Genomic DNA, 18,445 nt, shown 5'->3' on the forward strand with positions numbered 1-18,445 from the left:
CATGGCTTTGAAGAGACAATCGCAAATCCTGTAAATGATAATATGAGCATCTAAAATATTGTAGAGCGAGTCGAGCTGGAAAGTCAACAAAGTTTAGCTCATTACTGCATGTATGCATATACAAGTTTTAAGGCCGACTCAGAGTTATATAGATCTTATCTATCTGAAATAGGAAGATGTCTATCAAAAGCTGTTTGTCACATAGGCTCTTAAGAATCACACCACTTGGCATGCTCACCTAACCCTTGCTTGCCACTAGTCAACCTCTGGATGGGTACCTTGCACTAACAGCGAGGCTGTGCGATGCTGGAATAATAATTGATAACAACCATTAGGGGTTGTGAGGTGCTCCAATTCGGCGTTTGTGTGACAAGGAGGTTGGTTTAAGCTTTTAAGTTATCACGTCGGTCAGGGCCTGTGACTCCTTGTGTAACTTGTTGTTACATCCCGTGCAACGTAAATGGTACTATGCCGATAGCGTAGTACCCTGTACCACAGTAGTACACAGCCAGTAACTAAAATGGCTCGATTTCATGGGAGTACTTCTCAGGTAGTTTCTTTGAACTAAATAAACCACGAGCTTGTGGACTAAGTAAACAATCAAAACCGTTCAGGACATACTAAAACTGTTCTGGCAAATATGCATCGAATGAGTATCATTTATAGCCGGCAATCGCCTGGTTCTAATTATGTACTTTTGCTTGCAATCGGCCTTCTGCCAACCTATTGGCAATGCCTAAGGTGTCATAAAACGGCCCCTCGCCGTAACGCCACGCTATCATATAAAGTGCATGCATAGCACGAGCGCAACATACAATAAAAGCTAATACACACTGTAATACTCCTATAAACAATTACAACAGTCATATCGACATAAGACACGCGCTTGCACGATCTCCCCATATTAACGTCGAAGTACTAAATGTATTATTGGCAAAAGAATACGCCAGCCGGCTAACCATCCATTTAGTAGCACCACCCAGCAACGCCCAAATTATGCAAGGATACTGGAGCTCAGGGAGGGGCATTTTCCAAGTATCAGGGTATCGAAGGATCAGCAATAAAAGCAAAAAGTGAGCTGAAAATAGAGAACGCTTGCTGAAATAGAGTATGAAACAAAGAGGGTGCTTAGGTGGTTGATCTCGGTGACGGCCCCGAGTTTGTTGTACAGAACTAGCCGCCTTTAGTAGTGAATGAACGTTGGCTTGTCAATGCTTGGTGGAAGTTGAATCGGTACGATGTAGCCTTGTGATTCTGAGAGGTGTTTGGTAATGGGTGTGATTCAGAGGCAAGAAGGTAGAGAGCTGCGGCAGTGATCCAGCTCGTCGTATTAGTAAAAGGTCGACAGAACGTTTAAAGTTGTGGCAAATGGCAACCGAAAAATCATCAGCGCAGCAGGTTCCCTTTCAAGTTCTCTGCTTCTTTCGGTCATTTTCCAACGCCGAGCCACTTCCAGGGCTATTGGGCACTGATAATGAAGGGCTGGCAGAGGTACCATGGCCATTTGGCAATTTCCGCTTTCTAGGACCCTGGTTGACACCACCTTGCAAGGTTTTAATTTCTTTGCGTATGTCCGCAAGTGCCTCGCCAAAAGACTCCGTGCAAGTTTCTAGCCTATTGGCGCACACTTGGTTCAGTTGAGACACTTCTTTCTGGATCCTGCCCAAGTCGTTGGCTAATGAGGCCTCCCGGGGGTCGTTTGCGTTTGGCCCGACGTTCTGAACTAGCTCAGCGAGACGCTGATGCTCTCTTTCGACAACACGGATCCTCTCCTCCACGATAGGTGGCAGAATCCAGCGATTCCTCACTACGTTCTCCAGGTCGGCAATCCGGGGGCCCATACTGTGGACAGTAGCTTGAAGCGGTTCAAGGTGCGGGAATTTCTCCTTCCCAAATTGATCGCCCATTGCCATGAACATGTCCATTGTATTGATAGCGCTGTACCGACTCTCTAGGTTTGTAACAGCTAAGGAATTTGCCTTGCAGTGGTTTGTTAAATCTACGCACTTTCCGTCCTGCACACGGGAAAACGTTGCGAAGGTATTCTCGAGCGTGCCAACTCGAAGGGCAAGGGAATCGCGTAATTGATCTACCGCTTCCGCCCAGGTGTCCCCCATGGCCTCTTGGCCGGCTTTGAGATCTTCAAGTTGATCTTTTAGATCGTTGAGTTGAGGTGTAGGGCTATCGGGTATAAATTCGCCCACTTGGGCTCGTGCTATAGGCGGTGATGCGTTTCGGCCTCCCGATAAAGCTAATTGGTTTTCTAATTTGGCCAATTGGTCCTTAAATTCTGTTATGTCGTTTCGAAGGCCTCCCGAGGTGTCGGTTGCGCTTATCGCCATCAACTTCGTGTTTACATCTTGTTGGTAAGCTGCTATCCTGCTTTCGAGTGTCGTAGAATTCTCCATCTTCTGGTCGAGAGTGGTTATTTGGGACTGCATAGCTTTAATAACCTCCGAGTTGTCGGGAGTCTGATGCGCGGCGCCAGAAAACTTCTCATAGAAATCACAGAATTTCTTTTGGTCCTCTAATATGCCAGTGATGCAGATGTTGATTGTGACAAGGCTTGTGTCAATCTTCTCGACTTTACTTTCAAGCCCATGCTGAAGATCCTCAAATCTGTCAATCCGGGCAGAAAGCTTGTCGATATTGAGTAGCTTCTGCTGTAGGTCTACTGGTATGGCACTCTGAAGGCGAGACACCTCGGATTGAGATTTAGCAAGAGAATCAATATCCCGCCTAAGTTCTTGGGCTGTTTTTTCATCTTTGGACTTGCGTAGTTGTATGTGGCGGATGTCTTCGTTAATTTTTGCACTGTTGCTCTTCGACGTATAGAGCTCAGCATCGCTTTCCCTTTGCTTGCGCTGTAGATCCGCCACGTCTTCCCTTTGCTTGCGTTGCAACTCGGAATATTGAGCTTGGAGTTTGTAATTAATAGTCTTTAGCTCAGCAAAGCGGTCACGCTGTTCGTCTAGCTGTTGCTCCAATTTTAGCGACCGTTTTTCGAGGTCTTCGTAGCGTTTGTCCGACGTTTTGCTATTTCCCATTGTCGCCACAGCTTCTAGGAGTTTAGGTATGATCTTCGGCAAGGCTTTAGACAATGCTAACGTCGATGTCTCTTTTAAAGACTCATCTTTAGCTTTTATGTCTTCATCTAACAACTTGCAAATTTTCTCTGCGTGGTCTCTTGCTCTTCGTTGAGATTCCTCAGTCGACGGGAACTTGCCATGGTTAGGCTGGCTCTTAATATAATCTTCACGCTTCTTCTTAAACTCTTTCTGCGCTATAATTTTCTGGGACTTTAGAACGAGAGCATCAGTGGCGACATTGAAGAGTGGCGGAAAAACTTCAGCAAACGCGAGCGCTATACTACTAATTGCTGCTTGGCTCGGAGCGGAGGAGATTGATTCTTGACTGGTTGCTGGCTTGAACTGTGACGTTGGGTCCGTTGACTCCTTTCGTGAATCTTGTTGAATTGGTGAGGAATGTGGGTTCGACATGTTGCCCCGCCCTATTATTATATGTTAAATCCATTGGCAACAAAAGGCTTGCATCGAACGTTGCTAGAGGTAGCTGATGAATGTAAAGTAATAGAGTAGAATTGGGTATTGAGGAGGGAGATTGTATTAAATATTTACCTTTGACTGGGCCGACAGCTCCTCGCGACCTTGAATCTTCTCCACTGACATCGCTATCACGAGTGGAAGGACTCATTGACGAAGAATGGGTGGTGCGATGCTTAGACGCGCTCGCATAGCGGGGCCTATATGTGTCGGGCATCTTTGTAGAATTAGGTCCGTCAGCTAACGCCTAGGATGTAGTTGGATTAATGAACCACTTCTGCGGGTGAAATATGTAAGTTAGTTTAACTTTGACTACGGTGAGACCTGACGATGAATTTATGTAAGCACGTCAAAAGTGAACGAGCCGAAAACAATGTATAATTACGTAGAAGCAAAGAGCCAAGATAACTTGGTAATAAAGGGTCAACTGCTGACTTTGCCTACTTCATGGGTAGACCAGGTATTAGGTGGGGCGCTACGTGAGCAGGCGGACCTGCACGTTGATTGCGCTATGATGGAAAAAACCCATCGCGATAACTTATGAAACGTTTGCTTACCTATCCGCCAAGATGTTTCACTTCACCTCGCGCTTAAATGTGGCGCGGTCATCATCAGGGGATTGAAACTACAAGTGAACACAAGTGGAAGAATGACTGCTGCTCAAAAGCCAGGTAGAGAGAGGCGGGTGTTTGATGAAGATTGGGAGTTTGGCGGCGGCAAAGCCACAGCGACGCGCTTTCCACTGAGCGCGATGTTTCAGAACGCGAAGTCTCGTGAACTGCAGCTTACGGGCGACACCGATGAGCTTTTGCAGAACACAGGGAAGGTGTGGCACAGTAGTAGCTAGCCTCGGGCCTTCAAATCTGCCGCAATTGTCTCTTGGGTCGTAATGGGACAACTGGGTTTGGACTGTGGTTTGGGGGTTTTTGCAGGTTGAGTCGGAACCGGATAAATTGATGTCAATATTGGATTCTAGGTGGCGGATATAAAAAAGCGTTTATATAGGAGCTTCAAGGAATATCACGTGATAAAAGACTAGTCCTATTCGGGCTCTAGCGCGTAAATCTTTGCGCTATTGGCAACTTACTAAAGACACATCCCTGTGCTGGTATTCGCACGCGTATATTCTTTGTCAAGCAAGCGGATGTTTGCGCCAGCACCAACGTCAACCTTCGCGTCTCACTACGATCACCTAAAAGAGCCCCAGTATCTGACCATTTCCACTAAATGGCGGCCGTAAGTTCAATTCAATATACATCTTATAGACCGCCCTTCCTAACGCGTCTCTAGGCAATTCAAACCGTCTCCGAGAGCAAGGAGCTCCGGGGGCTCAACCTGATCGCGGCACATTCACACATTCGAGGGATTGGGGTTGATCCGGATTCCCTTGAACCGCGGACTGCTTCCCAGGGCTTGGTTGGGCAGGAAAAGGCGCGCAAGGCTGCCGCAATCATATTACAAATGGTCAAAGAGGGGAAGATTGCTGGGCGGGCAGTGTTAATTGCTGGCCCTCCGAGGTATGTCCACATAAGCTATCTAGTCAAGCTGATCCTAACGGAAATCTAGCACTGGGAAGACGGCGATTGCGATGGGTATGGCGCAATCACTAGGATCTGATGTGCCGTTTACAATGCTGGCGTCATCCGAAATCTTTTCGCTAGAAATGTCAAAGACGGAGGCTCTCGAACAAGCCTTTCGGAAGTCGATCGGCGTACGGATCAAGGAGGAGAGTGAGATGATCGAGGGCGAGGTGGTCGAGATACAAACCGACAGAAGCGTCACCGGTGGTACGAAACAAGGCAAGCTTACGATTAAGACAACAGATATGGAATCAGTATACGATATGGGAAGCAAGATGATCGATGCGATGACGAAGGAGCGTGTTATGGCGGGCGATATTATCTCAATCGACAAATCATCGGGAAAGATCACTAAGCTTGGAAGGTCATATGCTAAATCGCGGGATTACGACGCCATGGGAGTAGACACCAAATTCCTACAATGTCCAGATGGCGATTTGCAAAAGCGCAAGGAGGTCGTGCATACCGTTAGCCTTCACGAAATTGACGTCATCAACTCAAGGACACAAGGCTTCCTAGCTCTATTCTCCGGGGATACGGGAGAGATTAGGAGCGAGGTCCGAGATCAAATAAACACCAAAGTCGCTGAATGGAAAGAGGAAGGCAAAGCCGAGATAGTTCCTGGTGTGCTTTTCATTGATGAAATACACATGTTGGATATCGAATGCTTCTCATACATTAACCGCGCCCTGGAGGACGAATTAGCCCCAATTGTCATCATGGCCAGTAATAGGGGCAACTCCAGAATCCGAGGGACCAACTACCGAAGCCCCCACGGCCTACCACTGGACTTCCTTGATCGAGTGTTAATTGTTAGCACGCATGCCTATTCCAAGGAAGAAATCCAACAAATCCTCTCCATCCGTGCCCAAGAAGAAGAGGTTGACATCACGCCAGATGCGTTGGCATTATTGACCAAGATCGGCCTAGAGACTGGTCTCCGTTATGCAGGAAATCTGATCACCACCTCACAACTCATTAGCGCCAAGAGAAGAGCGAAGCAGGTCTCTGTAGAAGACATTCAGAGGAGCTTCCAGCTGTTCTATGATTCAGCCAGGAGCGTAAAATTCGTCTCTGAATTCGAGAAGAGACTGATTGGTGATGCTGGCGACGTTAATTTGTCTGTTACAACTGGTCATGGGGATGCTATGGAACTTTAAGAGTTTGGGTTTCAGTTCGGCGTTCGGTGCAAGCTCTCTCTTGCGTTGGTGGCGGACAATTCTCAGGTAGGTATGTACGAATAGAAAAAGTGTTTGGGCGCAAGAGACGGCCGGCAAATGGAGGTCTTAATGTAGCAAAATTGGAAGATCCATCATCTATCTAAACGCCAATCGCCTTAATACCATACATATCCTTTTCCCTTTGGGTATCTTTTCCATTCGTATACTTATTCATACAAAATCGACAACTCTACTCCACCCACCCTCATCGTCCACTTTCTTAAATTCAACTCCTTCCCCAAAATATCCCGCATTCTGCCATGCCATCATTGTAGCCCCATCATACGGACCCTGCTTCGCGTCGCCGTCCCGCCCATCTGTCCATCTGTATTCCCACATTTTAGTAGGCCTCGTGCCATCTATGGCGTCCTCGACAATATCAGCGGCAGGCGGTTCAACCCAGTCCTCGCCAGCCTCCTTCCGGTACTGCCGAATGAGCATTTCTCGCTCCTGTTCGTAGATATCCGTTTGCCCTCTCGTAAACAGCTGATCAGCAGCCGCGGTAATCGAGTTAATAGCATCTTTAATTTTACCCTGCTCGGAATCTGCGGCAGGCTTCTCCGCATCAACATCCATGGCATCATCACCATGCTGCTTCTGCTTCTTCAATTTCCATTTAGGGATTTTCTTCGTTTTCGGTTGGCTTTTGCCTAGGCGCGCCAGTGCTTCAAGGACGGTTTCTCCTTTTTCAAGTTGGAGTATAAGCGTACGGAGAATATCAGGCAGGAGGAGAGCATCATCGTCAAGTCTCTTTTGCCTCCGTTCTGCTTCCCGCTTTTCATGGGCTTCTGCAGCCTTCTTCATATCTTTCTTACTAACACCCTCAAGCCATGAATCATGCTTGGCATCTGGATCACCTGCTTTCCTGACGAAATTCCCGGCTTCATCAAAACGCCCTTCTTCTTGCTCGGCCCTCATGTTAAACGCATCCACCTTTGGGGCGTTTCTTTTTCGTCCGCCAGCACCAACTTCTTCGTCGATATCTTCTTCTTGGGCGGCCAATATCATATCTTCCTCATCATCGCTGCTCTCCTGATCATCCATCGCATGTGTAGATAGTTTGCCTTTTGGATCCAGAGCGAAATTCCCCGACACATGGCCGCCACTCTTGCTATTTTCCACCTGGCCCTCGATTTCATCCACCTCCAGGAATTTGACAGTCTTGTCCTTCTTCCCTTTCCCAGGTATCACTTCATCCTCATCTCCATCGGCGAAATCCTCGTCCAGTTCAGCAAACATATCTGCATCTTCTTCCATCTGCGACTTCCCCTTATCCGCACCACGACTTTGTCCATCTTTCGTATATCCATCTAACGCTTCCGCAAGGCTCACCTCCCCCTTGCCTTTCTTTCCTTTTGCTCGTTCCTCTGCTCGGGCATCAAACCCTTCATTCTCGGAATCGCTGTCATAGCCGTCAAGGTTCACAGCGCCACGCTTAGTGCCTGCCCCGCCACCTCCAATAACATCCGCATCGAGGACTGCATCTTCTTCTGGGGCATCGGGGGCGAGGGCGGAGGGATTGCGGATGTCGAATCTTGGCTTTTTGGAGGATGGGCCAGCTTCTGATTCTGCGTGGTGAGTGCGGGCGTATGTCTCGCCAGCACGCTTAGGGCGCGCGGCTGAGAATCTGGAACTCATTTTGTATGTGCTATTGCACAAGTATAAGGATTGGATGGCGACAATCAGAAGAATATAGTAAATTGGTCCAGATAATTGAGATGTAGATTTACTCCGTAGGTAGGAGGTTGAAACATTCGGTGGTTGTCGGAGTTAAGATTGGAATGTGCTACCTTTGCTGATGGTTGATACAGGCACAAGAGAGACGTCATTCGTCGACTGCCTTTTGAGCTTCGACCTCGAACTCCGTTGTACTTCCGTTGTCGCCAACAAACATCGCCTCAAGGTAACATCCGTGGTAACTTACTAGGAGTCATCCTGCTACCGTGTTATACAAAGTTTTGCGAAGATGGTCAGATCCTACTCGACCCTGATTTTTTCTTGTGGTGAAACTGACAGCTCGACAGTTCAACCCCGGTTACTTCGAAGGCAATGATGACCCTATGGGCATGTATGGCATGCTCCAGCGTGGCGGACGAGGAGCCATGAAGCGTTTCGACGAATATTATCGCTGCTATCCGACTATTATGCTTCCTGGCCCAGAGCGGGAGCATCTGAACTATGGCGGGAAAATCATCTTGCCGCCCTCCGCCCTCGAGAAGTTAACCAGACTACACATCACATATCCTATGCTGTTCGAGCTCTATAACGGCGAGGAAAAGAAGCTATCTCACGCGGGTGTCTTGGAGTTTGTCGCAGAGGAGGGGAAGGTGTATTTGCCACACTGGGTAACAAACCTTCGTAGCTATGTAGAAGGATCCTACTAACATATAGTAGATGATGAGGACGCTAGAACTAGAAACCGGAGATATTGTCCAGATCAAATCGACAGATCTTCCGTCGGCCGCTTTTGTTAAACTGCAACCCCAAAATACCAATTTCCTCGACATCTCTGATCCCAAGGCTGTTCTTGAGAAGGCCTTCCGCGATTTCGCAACCCTTACGAAAGGCGACATATTCAGCTTCAGCTATAACGACACAGTGTACGATATTGCAGTCATTGAAGTTAAACCTACAAGTGATAAGATGGGTGTTAGTATGCTAGAGACGGATGTATCTGTCGACTTCGCTCCACCAATAGGATACAAAGAGCCGACGTCCAACAAGGGTAGTGGCACAAGCACTCCAAGAAGTGTAGCAGGTTTACCAGCCGGTGGAATGTTACACAGCCAAGGTACCATGGCTCAAGCTATCAACTACGATGCCATTGCTCCATCTTCCAACTCCGCCGCCGCAGGTGCTAAAGCTGTATCCTCCAACTTCATATCAGGCGGGCATAAACTCAATGCTAAGAAAGGTGCTAAAACACCCACGCCTAAAGCATCTACACCTGTCGCCGGCACTTCGACCAATGCTGCTGCTTTGCCGCTCAGGAGAACAAACGGCCCCCAACCGTTGAGATTACCCCCCAATAAACTGTTCTTTGGTTATGAAGTTACGCCTGTGAAGACCCAAGCAGATAAGGACAAGGAGAATGCCGATGCCAAACAACCTCATTTTATGGGACAGGGACAGACCCTTAGGGGGGGCGTGAAGCGGAAGGGAGACGTAGAGAAACCTGCTGAGTCAGATAAGAAGCCTGAGACTGCCGGAAGTACCGGCCGACGCCTTGATGGAAAGAAGATTTAGGTAGTGATTTGCATCATCATGGTTGAGTTGGGCATTGGGGGTGGTTTCAGGGCGTTCATAGAATTATTATCTAGGCGTTGAGGGGTAGGCATTAGGGCGCTGGGAATTTAATGCACACGTTGTTATCATAGATGCGCTATATGAGCATCAGGTTTTATAAGGCAAGGTCTGGTCGTTGGTCGTCTATTTGAAACGACAGTGTGGAATCCCATTACTGTTCCTGCGTGCTATTATTGAGGCCAAGATGCTTTACTTGCTTATTATGGCAAGCGCCCAGTTCCTACAGTTTGGGGACAATTGGTGTGCTATTGCGTGGTTGTCTGTTTGCCCGTTCCTTTCCCCTAAATGCCCAAGTGGTTCGTCTTCAGGATGATTCAACTCTTTTGTTATGCAGTATACTATGCACAGCACCAGAGTAGCATTCACGCCCCTGAATATTCCCATGATGTGATCTCCTTAACAACTTGTAAAAGCAGCGAGACGTGCCCGGAGCCTAGGATATTCCGGCCCGTGACTTACTGTTGTCCAAGGTGACTCCTTATTTCATATTAAAACCATAGTAGTTCTTAACATTCATCTACTGTCGGGATATCCAAAATTGCTGTGTCATGGTGAGATGGCCCAAAGCTTCAAGGAGAAAGCCCTACAGCGGCAATTGAACAGTTTAGTGACCATTCAGTGCCCCAATCTATAACGTATAAACATGGCTGGTGTGTAGTGCATTTTCCAGAAGCCGTGGCAAGTGCCACCACGATATGTGCAAGAAGCTATATGTATGACAGAAAAGGATAATATTGTGGTAGTGATGAGTGATTTTAGGGAGTGATCTTTCTTACTCAGAGAACCATCTCTCTGTCCAGACAGGACAGCGAGTTACAAAGTTGTTTCAAAGCTTGTTATTGTCCTTTAGACAGCCTAGGTACTAGCTTATATTAAGTTTAGACTCTTGTTTCTACCTATTCAATTTAAATATCACTACGAAATTTACATCAAAATAATCACTACACGCAGCATATATATACACAGACTTGCTCGGAGCCCTATTCCTATACCACCATCAGCCCACCACAATACCCCTTTGCCAGAGAAGCTACCTTGGACTGTTGGACTTTTCTTTCCGCCTACTTAGCTATCTTTCTTGTTGTCACACTACCTATGTCGCCGATGCTGCGTAACTCGACTGTATTGGTAATACATACGTGCTATACAGTCACGTCTCTTGCACAACTGGTCGGTTTTGTCTAGGTCGCCAGAGTACCCCCCGCCCTGACGCTTGACTCAAACTTCTATGGCCTTCCGTTTACTTTGTTGACGCTTTTCTCTCTCTCTCTCTCTCTCCATGGTAACGACCTCCAAACCTCAATCGTTGACAACATTAACGTTCCTATCACCTTGTTGCTGCTCTTTGAGCTGCAAACTCATTTGCTGCCTGTCTCCCTGTTCCTTCTGGATACCCGCCCTTGCGGTCTTCGTATACGTTCGAAGCTCAAGCTCGCAGCCGTGGACCTTGTCTCGTGGGTAGGCCTTGCACTTTGGAGATCGGATATCCCCTTCTCTGACCTTCGACCAGAGCCAAGCTACATCAAGCAAGCATACCCCCAACGAGTCTATATCAATTGACGCTTTACTGTGTCTCTACCACGTTCTTGCCACACTGAACCAGCATCCGCTTCCGCGTTCTTCGCCGCTTCACCTTTCTTACGTCTCCAATATTGGCGGTGAGAGCGTTAGCTAGCTAAGTCATTCACCATGGGTAAGCCTTTAGGATTCTAATTCTCTCGTCAGTTTCGCAAGTCTCACAAAAGCTTTAGGTCAAGACAACAACAAGATCGCCAACGACGGTGATTCTTCAGACCAGCAGCCCGGCGCCCAACGCCCTTCAGCGGAATTCTATAGAGACATTAGCAAGCAATTTATCAACATGAAAAACGCGTCGCACCCCAAGCCCGCTGCTAATCCGTCTTCCTCCCGCTCACCAAATGAAATTCTGGAGGATGCCATCTCATCGCTGCTGTCGCAACCCGCTGGTCAACAATCAGGATCAGCATTTGGTGGATATCCCGGATTGGCGCCTAATATTCAACGTTCAGGCCTGCCACAGGGTAGAGACCAACAGCCCAATGTCGCTCCGACCCGACACTTGCCATACCAAGGCGATGAGAAACTGGATTGGCTGCGCCGTCTCTACAGCACAGAGAAGTCTGGCGCCATGTTTGTGACCCACGCACTCAACAGCCAGAGACGATCGTGCCAGATGAACGAACACTCCATGGTTGTGTGGGTTGCTGGTGTTGGTGGGAAATTTAGTGGTGGCACAAATGATCATGCTAAGGGAACCTGGGCTATGTGGTTCGGGGGACCTAACATTGGCAATGACATGGATGGAGGCCCGCCTCCCTTCGGCAGCGTCAAGATGACAGGAGATCCGAAGGTCCCGACTTCCAATGAGATCATACTATTCGCTGAAATCATTGGTGCGAGCAACGCGTTGGAAGTTTTGAGCCATGAAAGTCGCCAGCGAATCCCCCTGCGCAACAACGAACTCAGAGACAACCGGAACCCCATCTACAAACGCCACCGCACCAACCAGGCGGTAATCATTTCGTCTTCTAAAGAACTGGTCGCTCTCATTACCGGCATCTCGAATATCCAACTCCTCGAGCAAGTGGAGAAGGCATTCTGGGCAATGAATCGATTGGTAGAGAGATTGGAGAACAAAGGCATTGCTGTCGAATTCTATCTAGTTGATGAAGCAGTGAATTCAGTTGCTACGGTGCTGGCCGAGAAGGAACATGATGGGGCGGTTGAGAAGGCGGGTTTGGTGGAAACTTTGTGAGGAGGGACTGTGAGATGGTGGTTGATGTTGTTCAAAGTACTTGCCATGAGGCATGTTAGAGTATACTTCTGCGCAGCGCAAGCAAAGCTTACCAGGTAAGCATTAGAGTTCATAGATAGCAGTCCGCCAATAAAATCCAAAAAAATGTAGAGTAATGATTGAGATCCAAGAATCTGAGATGTGAATCTAACTTGAACTAAGCTGAACCCCCCCCCCATAGAAGTAAATAAGGCCCCTCCTCTTGCCTTCCTGCTCTAGGAGCCTATTAACCAATATATTAGCCAACCACGGCTAGGTTCATTGGTCTTGCTGCACCTCTTCACTTCCGAATCGTTCCACGCAATGTAATGCATACTGTCAGAAAAGGAGACAAAGGAGACCGGACATTGTGAAATTCATCATACAGTGCCTACCAACCTACCTATATAGGTAGATAGTTGCACTTCCCATTCTTCGGTTAGTCAGGGGTAAATGGGCGTCACGTGAAGGGTTATAATTTAGGTAGGTATTCTCAGAAAGAAGATAGTTGGCTCCATTCTAAGGGAATAAACACGCATATCGCCATCCACCAATGCCTTGGTATCTATATAAACTACTTATCCTCCACAGCCTTTTTCGTTCGCGTCTTAGTCGTTTCTTCTCCCTTCTTCTTGGCATCACCCTTGTTTGATCGAGGATCAAGGCCCTTCCGTTTCATCAAATTCTTCTTCGCTCGCTCAATATATACCTCATCCTCATCCTCGTCGAAGCCACCGAAGGCTTCGTCTTCATCCTCATCTGTCTGCGGAATAGGTCTCCTGTCGACGAGTAGCTCTTCATCCACATCCTTCTTCACTGCTGGAGCACTAGCATTGCCACCAGCGCCCGGTGAAGGACCAGTCTTCTTGAACTTCGAGACGAAGAATCCATCGACATTATATGCATGGGGGTAATACCTCCTTGTCATCTTCAGGCTCTTGTCAAAGTTCTTTCCCATGTAAGCGGTGAACCCTTCTTTGCCGAAAACTAGCCCGGTTTCAACGAGTTTTACATTCGGACGTTTCGTAAGTGCATATTGCACCACCTGTTCATTCTCCTCGACCGTGACGGAGCAAGTAGAGTAGACGATATAGCCGCCTGTTTTGCTGGAATGATCCACGGAGTCGATTGCGGCGAGCAGGAGCTGCTTTTGCAAATGGGGAAGCATAAGGAAATCCTTCTCGGTCTTATTCGTTTTGACGCTGGGATCTTTGGCGATGACGCCTGTGCCGGAACAAGGGGCATCGAGCAAAACTCGATCGAAACCTCCCATTACTTTAGGGAATTCGCGGGCATCGTAGTTGCAGACAATGGTGTTTTTAACTCCCATGCGATGGATATTACCAATTAGACCCTTGGCACGGGATTTGTTGCTATCGTTGGCGAATATGCAGCCAGTGTTCTTCATTAGAGCAGCGATATGCGTGGTCTTTCCACCGGGAGCGGATGCCATATCGAGGACGCGCTCGTTTTCTTGGGGAGCGAGCGCCATGACGGGGAGAAAGGAGGAGGCGGCTTGAAGGATGTATTGCCCAGCTAGATACTCTGGAGTTGCTCCTAGAGGTACCCCGCTTTCGAAAATCTGGAGACCAACTTTTGACCATTTGCCCACGGGTTCAAGCGTAACGCCCCGGTTGATGAGTGCTGTTGCTAGATCTCTTCGGTGGGTTCGAAGGGTATTTGTGCGGATGACCACCGGCCGGGCGGTTTCGTTTGCCTCGAAGAAAGCGAATGCTTCTTTAGGAGGGAACAGATTAAACAACTTTTCAGCAAGGTATTGCGAGTACCCGTAGTACGCACATATGTCCTTCAGCAACTGAGCCGTGTATTCCGCCCTCGACCGGCCCTCTTCTGACAAATTCGAGAAATCATCTAGGACTCGTACTGTATCATTGATTCTGGTTCTCAACAGCTGTAGATCCGGTGCTAACAATGCATTGGTCTTAACCCCGCCTACATCCTCGTCATCCTCGTCCTCCAAAATATGCGGCCTGTCCCCAGCGATATTTGTTTGCATGGCAGCATCTTCCAATTCAGCCTGGGCATCCTCTGCTTCCTGCAACATTTGCTCATCCAATTTTCTCGATAAGCCCGCAATATTTGCAGCTGTGAGCTTTTCTTCTGCATCCGACTCATCTTCGTCATCCGAGAACATGGCTTTGGGATGATCCTCGCCGGAATCATACACTTCACTCCCAGAATCTAAGAAGTCGTCCCCTAGCCCTCCAGGCGTGCCATCTGACCCCGAAAGATCATCGAATTCGTCATTCATCAGGTCCGCAGCGTCGGAATCCTCTTCCATATCCTCGTCGTCAGACATTGGCAATGGCACCGCTTCTGGCTTTTTCTTGGCTTTCTGCTGCGTCGCAGGTAAGCCATTGGTGAATGGTTTTTTGGTATTATCCTTCTCCTTTCCGGCAGCAGGTTTCTTCTTCCTAATCCTCTTCTCTGCACCGCTAGCAGATGTTCGTTGTTTCTTCGCATATTGCTGGGCTTCTGCTCGTGATTCCGTTACAGACATGCCCGCCTTGCGCTTCAGATTTGTAAAATGCGCCTCGTCCAGAGGCTCTGGAGGGCCTTGCTTTTTCATACGGCGTCCGACTCCCATTTTGGCGGTTGGTTGCAGAAATTCTGTGTCGAGGGGTTGAGCTCGTGCTGAGCTTGTTGCTGAAATTCGCGAAACTTTTTTTTGCTGATAAGGACGAGAGATTTCACGTCGGTCACCGTGCCGCCCCACTAGCGGCCGTATGCCAAGCTATCAGAGTCCCGCTTCACTACGAAGCACGAAGGCTGGAATAACATCCATCAATAGCTGTCCCTTGTCGAGTTTGCCTCACTTCTCACAAAGCATATCTTCTCAAAATCTAAGAGGAGAATATTCGAGCTTAAGCCAAGATGACTGAATTATCCTTCGCAAAATCATTCCTCACCACCCTCGACTCACGGCCGAACAAAGTATCTCCAGACCATATCGAGGATCCAAGGTCGTATCCTGCTCGCAGCGCCGTGTGTATCCCTTGTACCGTCTATACCTCTTGAAAGGCAATTTGGCTATTAGTATAGAGCCCAAACTAATCGAGTTTAAAACGTGCAGTTCATTCTCCCCAAATCCCATGGCCCACCCTTCCCCAAACGCCAAAAGACCACCGAAGGCAATGTCTCCTCCCCTCACAGCATAACAGTATCCCTAAAATCGTTGCGCAACCCTCCGTTCGACGTCACTCTCCGCTCCCAAGATCTCAACACCTCCGTTCTAGACCTCAAAGAAGCCCTCAGCTCCCAAACAAACATTCCAACCAAATCTCTGCGCTTACTTTACAACAAAAAGCCTGTTGTGGATAGTAAGATTTTGAAAGATATACTAGGAGATGCAGGGGCGAAGGGTGGAAAAGCCGAGTTCAGCGTTATGGTTATTGGTGGTGCGGCGGCGGTGAAGAAAGATGAACGAGAGAGCGAGCCAATTGAGACGGGGATGGGGAAGGGGAAGGAAGTTTTGAAGACGGACGAGTTTTGGAACGATTTGAAAGGGTTCTTGGTGCAGAGATTGAAGGATGACGAGGAGGGCGAGAGGGTGTGGGGTGTTTTCAGGGAGGTTATTAAGAAGTAACTGCGGGTAAGTGGGATAGCATTATGAGGCATTGGTGGGCTGGGACTTGAGCACGGCGTTAGGGAAGAAGCAGGTACGGCGGCTATACCCAATGCACATGCGTAAGGACGGAGATAGTGAGGAAAATGCCATGTATGTTAAAAGGAGGCTTTTGACGTGTTCATATCTCATACCGGCTCGCAACAAGCAAAAATAACTATTCAGCTCTCAGTGCTCTCACCCAAGTAGGATGAGGCTGTTGGCCAGACCGTCGCACCACTATGCACATCATCGCAGGCCAATTGAGCAGCACCAATGAAACACGGCATCCTTCCACTCTTCCCGCTCCCTCCAGATATTTGATTCCCACCCGTTACCTGTCGCTCGCGCTAGCTTGTATTGATGATCGGCGTTATTCATGCCAATCCCTTGCTGACTTTTGCCAGGACAGATTGGTATTCAATATCGTCGGTGTCGTTAGCTTGGAATTCGGTGGCGAGACCGTTCAAGGAACGCTTGAGAGCGTCCTTGGAGGAGGCGTACACCATCTTTGGCTTTCGGTGTGTCAGTAAAGCTGTCAACTGAAGGGGGTTGAAAACAAACCTGGATGCCGGCATCATCAGGCGACCATGCAATGAAGGTAATCTTGCTTCTATATCCGATTTTAGTCCCGGTTCTCCAGAAATAGCTTGATGAAACATACCTTGTTCCCTCACCAGACGCCAGGTCGTAGTTGAAGTCATAGACAGCGTAGCGTGGGCCCTTGCCAACCTTTCCCTGTATGATGGATTAGTCGTCCAACATATGTCCAATGCCGATGTAGTAGTATTACATACATTCTTGCTCTTCGATTCTGCATTCAGTAGCTTCTCGCGGAAGTAATCCCAGTCACCATTCTCGCTAGCCTCCTCGACAACAATCTCCTTGTAGTCGTCGGTTAACTTGAATATAATGAACTTGATCTTCTTGTTGAGCTTCAACTCGTTGAATGTCGAGACGCACTCAGGCGAAACATCGACTCTGCGGTATTAGATCTGTTAGTTATTTGCTACAAATTTGATATGCCCTGCCAAGCCTAGCCATTTTAAAGACCGCATGCTAGCAACTTCTTGCTGAAGGCAGATTCGAGGGGCGGTAGAGAGGGGCAGAGTGGGGTGGTAGGACTAACCCTGATTGAGACTGTTTTCGCGGCAAATATCAGTACATATCAACACGGTCACAAAGGCGTCGAGGCAGCTTACCATGGTGTAAACGGGAGTGTGCTACGAGCTGGTTCGAGCAACAAACCTTGGGCTCCTGTCAGCAATCTTGCGATAACAGAAATATTACCCCGCTATCAGAAGGGGCTGGGCACAGGCGGAACGTACAGAGCTTCACAGGATCGAGATGATGACTTCTAAGTCTGCAGACGGTTTCGACGTTCGAGGAGTAGGATAACAGTGGGGTGTTTATGGCTCAGTTGTCCTCGTCGTTGCTTTGCGAACAACAGCAAGGCCAAGGCTCCGAGATTTGGTGGGGTGGTCTTGGCACGTGACTGCGCTAAGATCTGCCCTTGACAGCCCGGGCCGGGCATATGAGGCAAACCCTGTAGAACCATTCCAATAGTATAAAAGTAATAAATCTACAGTATTTTGTTATTTCCTATAAGCTAGTTTAGCAAGCGAGAGGCTTGCATCTCACAAAATGTACGGCCATGGTTAGTAGATACGTGCCTGAACTATGCGAGAAAAAAATTAGGAAGCAAAAAAAATGTTAACAAACCATAGGATCAATCTATCTATATTTTCAGATAGGAAAACCAAAAAAATATTGGCGGTGCTGGGAATCGAACCCAGATCTCAAGAGAATATAAGGATTGCGTTTTCCACAATCTGACGTGCTGCCATTACACCACACCACCTGAACACTTTAAACGAAAATAGCTTATTTTGTCTAATATAGGAGTACCTAACTATCTATATTTTCAGATAGGGAAAAAAAAATTGGCGGTGCTGGGAATCGAACCCAGATCTCAAGAGAATATAAGGATTGTTTTCCACAATCTGACGTGCTGCCATTACACCACACCACCAGAATATTTTAAACGAAAACTGCTTATTTTGTATAATATAGGTGCATGATAATGTGGTGCCAAGAACCCGATTCCTGCCACGGAGTACCCATATTTCTTATATAACTATCACGTGGTTGGGCTACAAGAAATGCCCAGGTGCATTTGACTCGGGAGGGGAGCTGTTGGATTTTAATTCGTAAAGGTGAGACCAATCCAGCAAGCAGATGGGCAGGCAGACAGTATAGTAGGCGCGTCATTTCGACTGCATGACCGACCCAAGCCTCTTACAAAAAATAGTAGTAGAGGCTGATCCAGCACATAGTCACATAGGCAGACAGCCAGG

The 18,445-nt window shown here is 48.0% G+C and overlaps 8 protein-coding genes across 8 annotated transcripts; 4 read left to right on the top strand and 4 right to left on the bottom strand.

The window, feature by feature from the left end:
- Positions 1-1,406: 1,406 nt before the first annotated feature.
- Positions 1,407-3,500, bottom strand: BP5553_08355 (uncharacterized protein; the record flags this gene model as incomplete). Its single annotated transcript, XM_032016978.1, has 1 exon — positions 1,407-3,500. One exon carries the CDS (start codon positions 3,498-3,500, stop codon positions 1,407-1,409), a length of 2,094 nt encoding a protein of 697 aa, XP_031867269.1.
- A 1,290-nt stretch (positions 3,501-4,790) lies between these two features.
- Positions 4,791-6,303, top strand: BP5553_08356 (RuvB-like helicase; the record flags this gene model as incomplete). Its single annotated transcript, XM_032016979.1, has 3 exons — positions 4,791-4,799; positions 4,854-5,080; positions 5,130-6,303. 3 exons carry the CDS (start codon positions 4,791-4,793, stop codon positions 6,301-6,303), a joined length of 1,410 nt encoding a protein of 469 aa, XP_031867270.1.
- Positions 6,304-6,534: 231 nt separating this feature from the next.
- Positions 6,535-8,001, bottom strand: BP5553_08357 (Uncharacterized protein; the record flags this gene model as incomplete). Its single annotated transcript, XM_032016980.1, has 1 exon — positions 6,535-8,001. The coding sequence occupies one exon, from the start codon at positions 7,999-8,001 to the stop codon at positions 6,535-6,537; it is 1,467 nt and encodes a 488-aa protein (XP_031867271.1).
- A 422-nt stretch (positions 8,002-8,423) lies between these two features.
- On the top strand, positions 8,424-9,609 carry BP5553_08358 (Ubiquitin fusion degradation protein UFD1; the record flags this gene model as incomplete). The annotated part of the gene is made up of 2 exons (XM_032016981.1): positions 8,424-8,708; positions 8,758-9,609. The coding sequence occupies 2 exons, from the start codon at positions 8,424-8,426 to the stop codon at positions 9,607-9,609; spliced, it is 1,137 nt and encodes a 378-aa protein (XP_031867272.1).
- A 1,749-nt stretch (positions 9,610-11,358) lies between these two features.
- Positions 11,359-12,445, top strand: BP5553_08359 (uncharacterized protein; the record flags this gene model as incomplete). The annotated part of the gene is made up of 2 exons (XM_032016982.1): positions 11,359-11,362; positions 11,421-12,445. The coding sequence occupies 2 exons, from the start codon at positions 11,359-11,361 to the stop codon at positions 12,443-12,445; spliced, it is 1,029 nt and encodes a 342-aa protein (XP_031867273.1).
- A 592-nt stretch (positions 12,446-13,037) lies between these two features.
- BP5553_08360 (Uncharacterized protein) lies at positions 13,038-15,071 on the bottom strand (the record flags this gene model as incomplete). Its single annotated transcript, XM_032016983.1, has 1 exon — positions 13,038-15,071. The coding sequence occupies one exon, from the start codon at positions 15,069-15,071 to the stop codon at positions 13,038-13,040; it is 2,034 nt and encodes a 677-aa protein (XP_031867274.1).
- A 287-nt stretch (positions 15,072-15,358) lies between these two features.
- On the top strand, positions 15,359-16,070 carry BP5553_08361 (Ubiquitin-like protein; the record flags this gene model as incomplete). The annotated part of the gene is made up of 2 exons (XM_032016984.1): positions 15,359-15,469; positions 15,558-16,070. The coding sequence occupies 2 exons, from the start codon at positions 15,359-15,361 to the stop codon at positions 16,068-16,070; spliced, it is 624 nt and encodes a 207-aa protein (XP_031867275.1).
- A 395-nt stretch (positions 16,071-16,465) lies between these two features.
- BP5553_08362 (uncharacterized protein) lies at positions 16,466-17,293 on the bottom strand (the record flags this gene model as incomplete). Its single annotated transcript, XM_032016985.1, has 6 exons — positions 16,466-16,603; positions 16,653-16,701; positions 16,753-16,826; positions 16,886-17,069; positions 17,218-17,228; positions 17,291-17,293. The coding sequence occupies 6 exons, from the start codon at positions 17,291-17,293 to the stop codon at positions 16,466-16,468; spliced, it is 459 nt and encodes a 152-aa protein (XP_031867276.1).
- Positions 17,294-18,445: the final 1,152 nt, after the last annotated feature.

Source organism: Venustampulla echinocandica, assembly GCF_003357145.1.
Source record: "Venustampulla echinocandica strain BP 5553 chromosome Unknown scaffold_7, whole genome shotgun sequence".
NCBI classification, from domain to species: Eukaryota; Fungi; Ascomycota; class Leotiomycetes; order Helotiales; family Pleuroascaceae; genus Venustampulla; species Venustampulla echinocandica.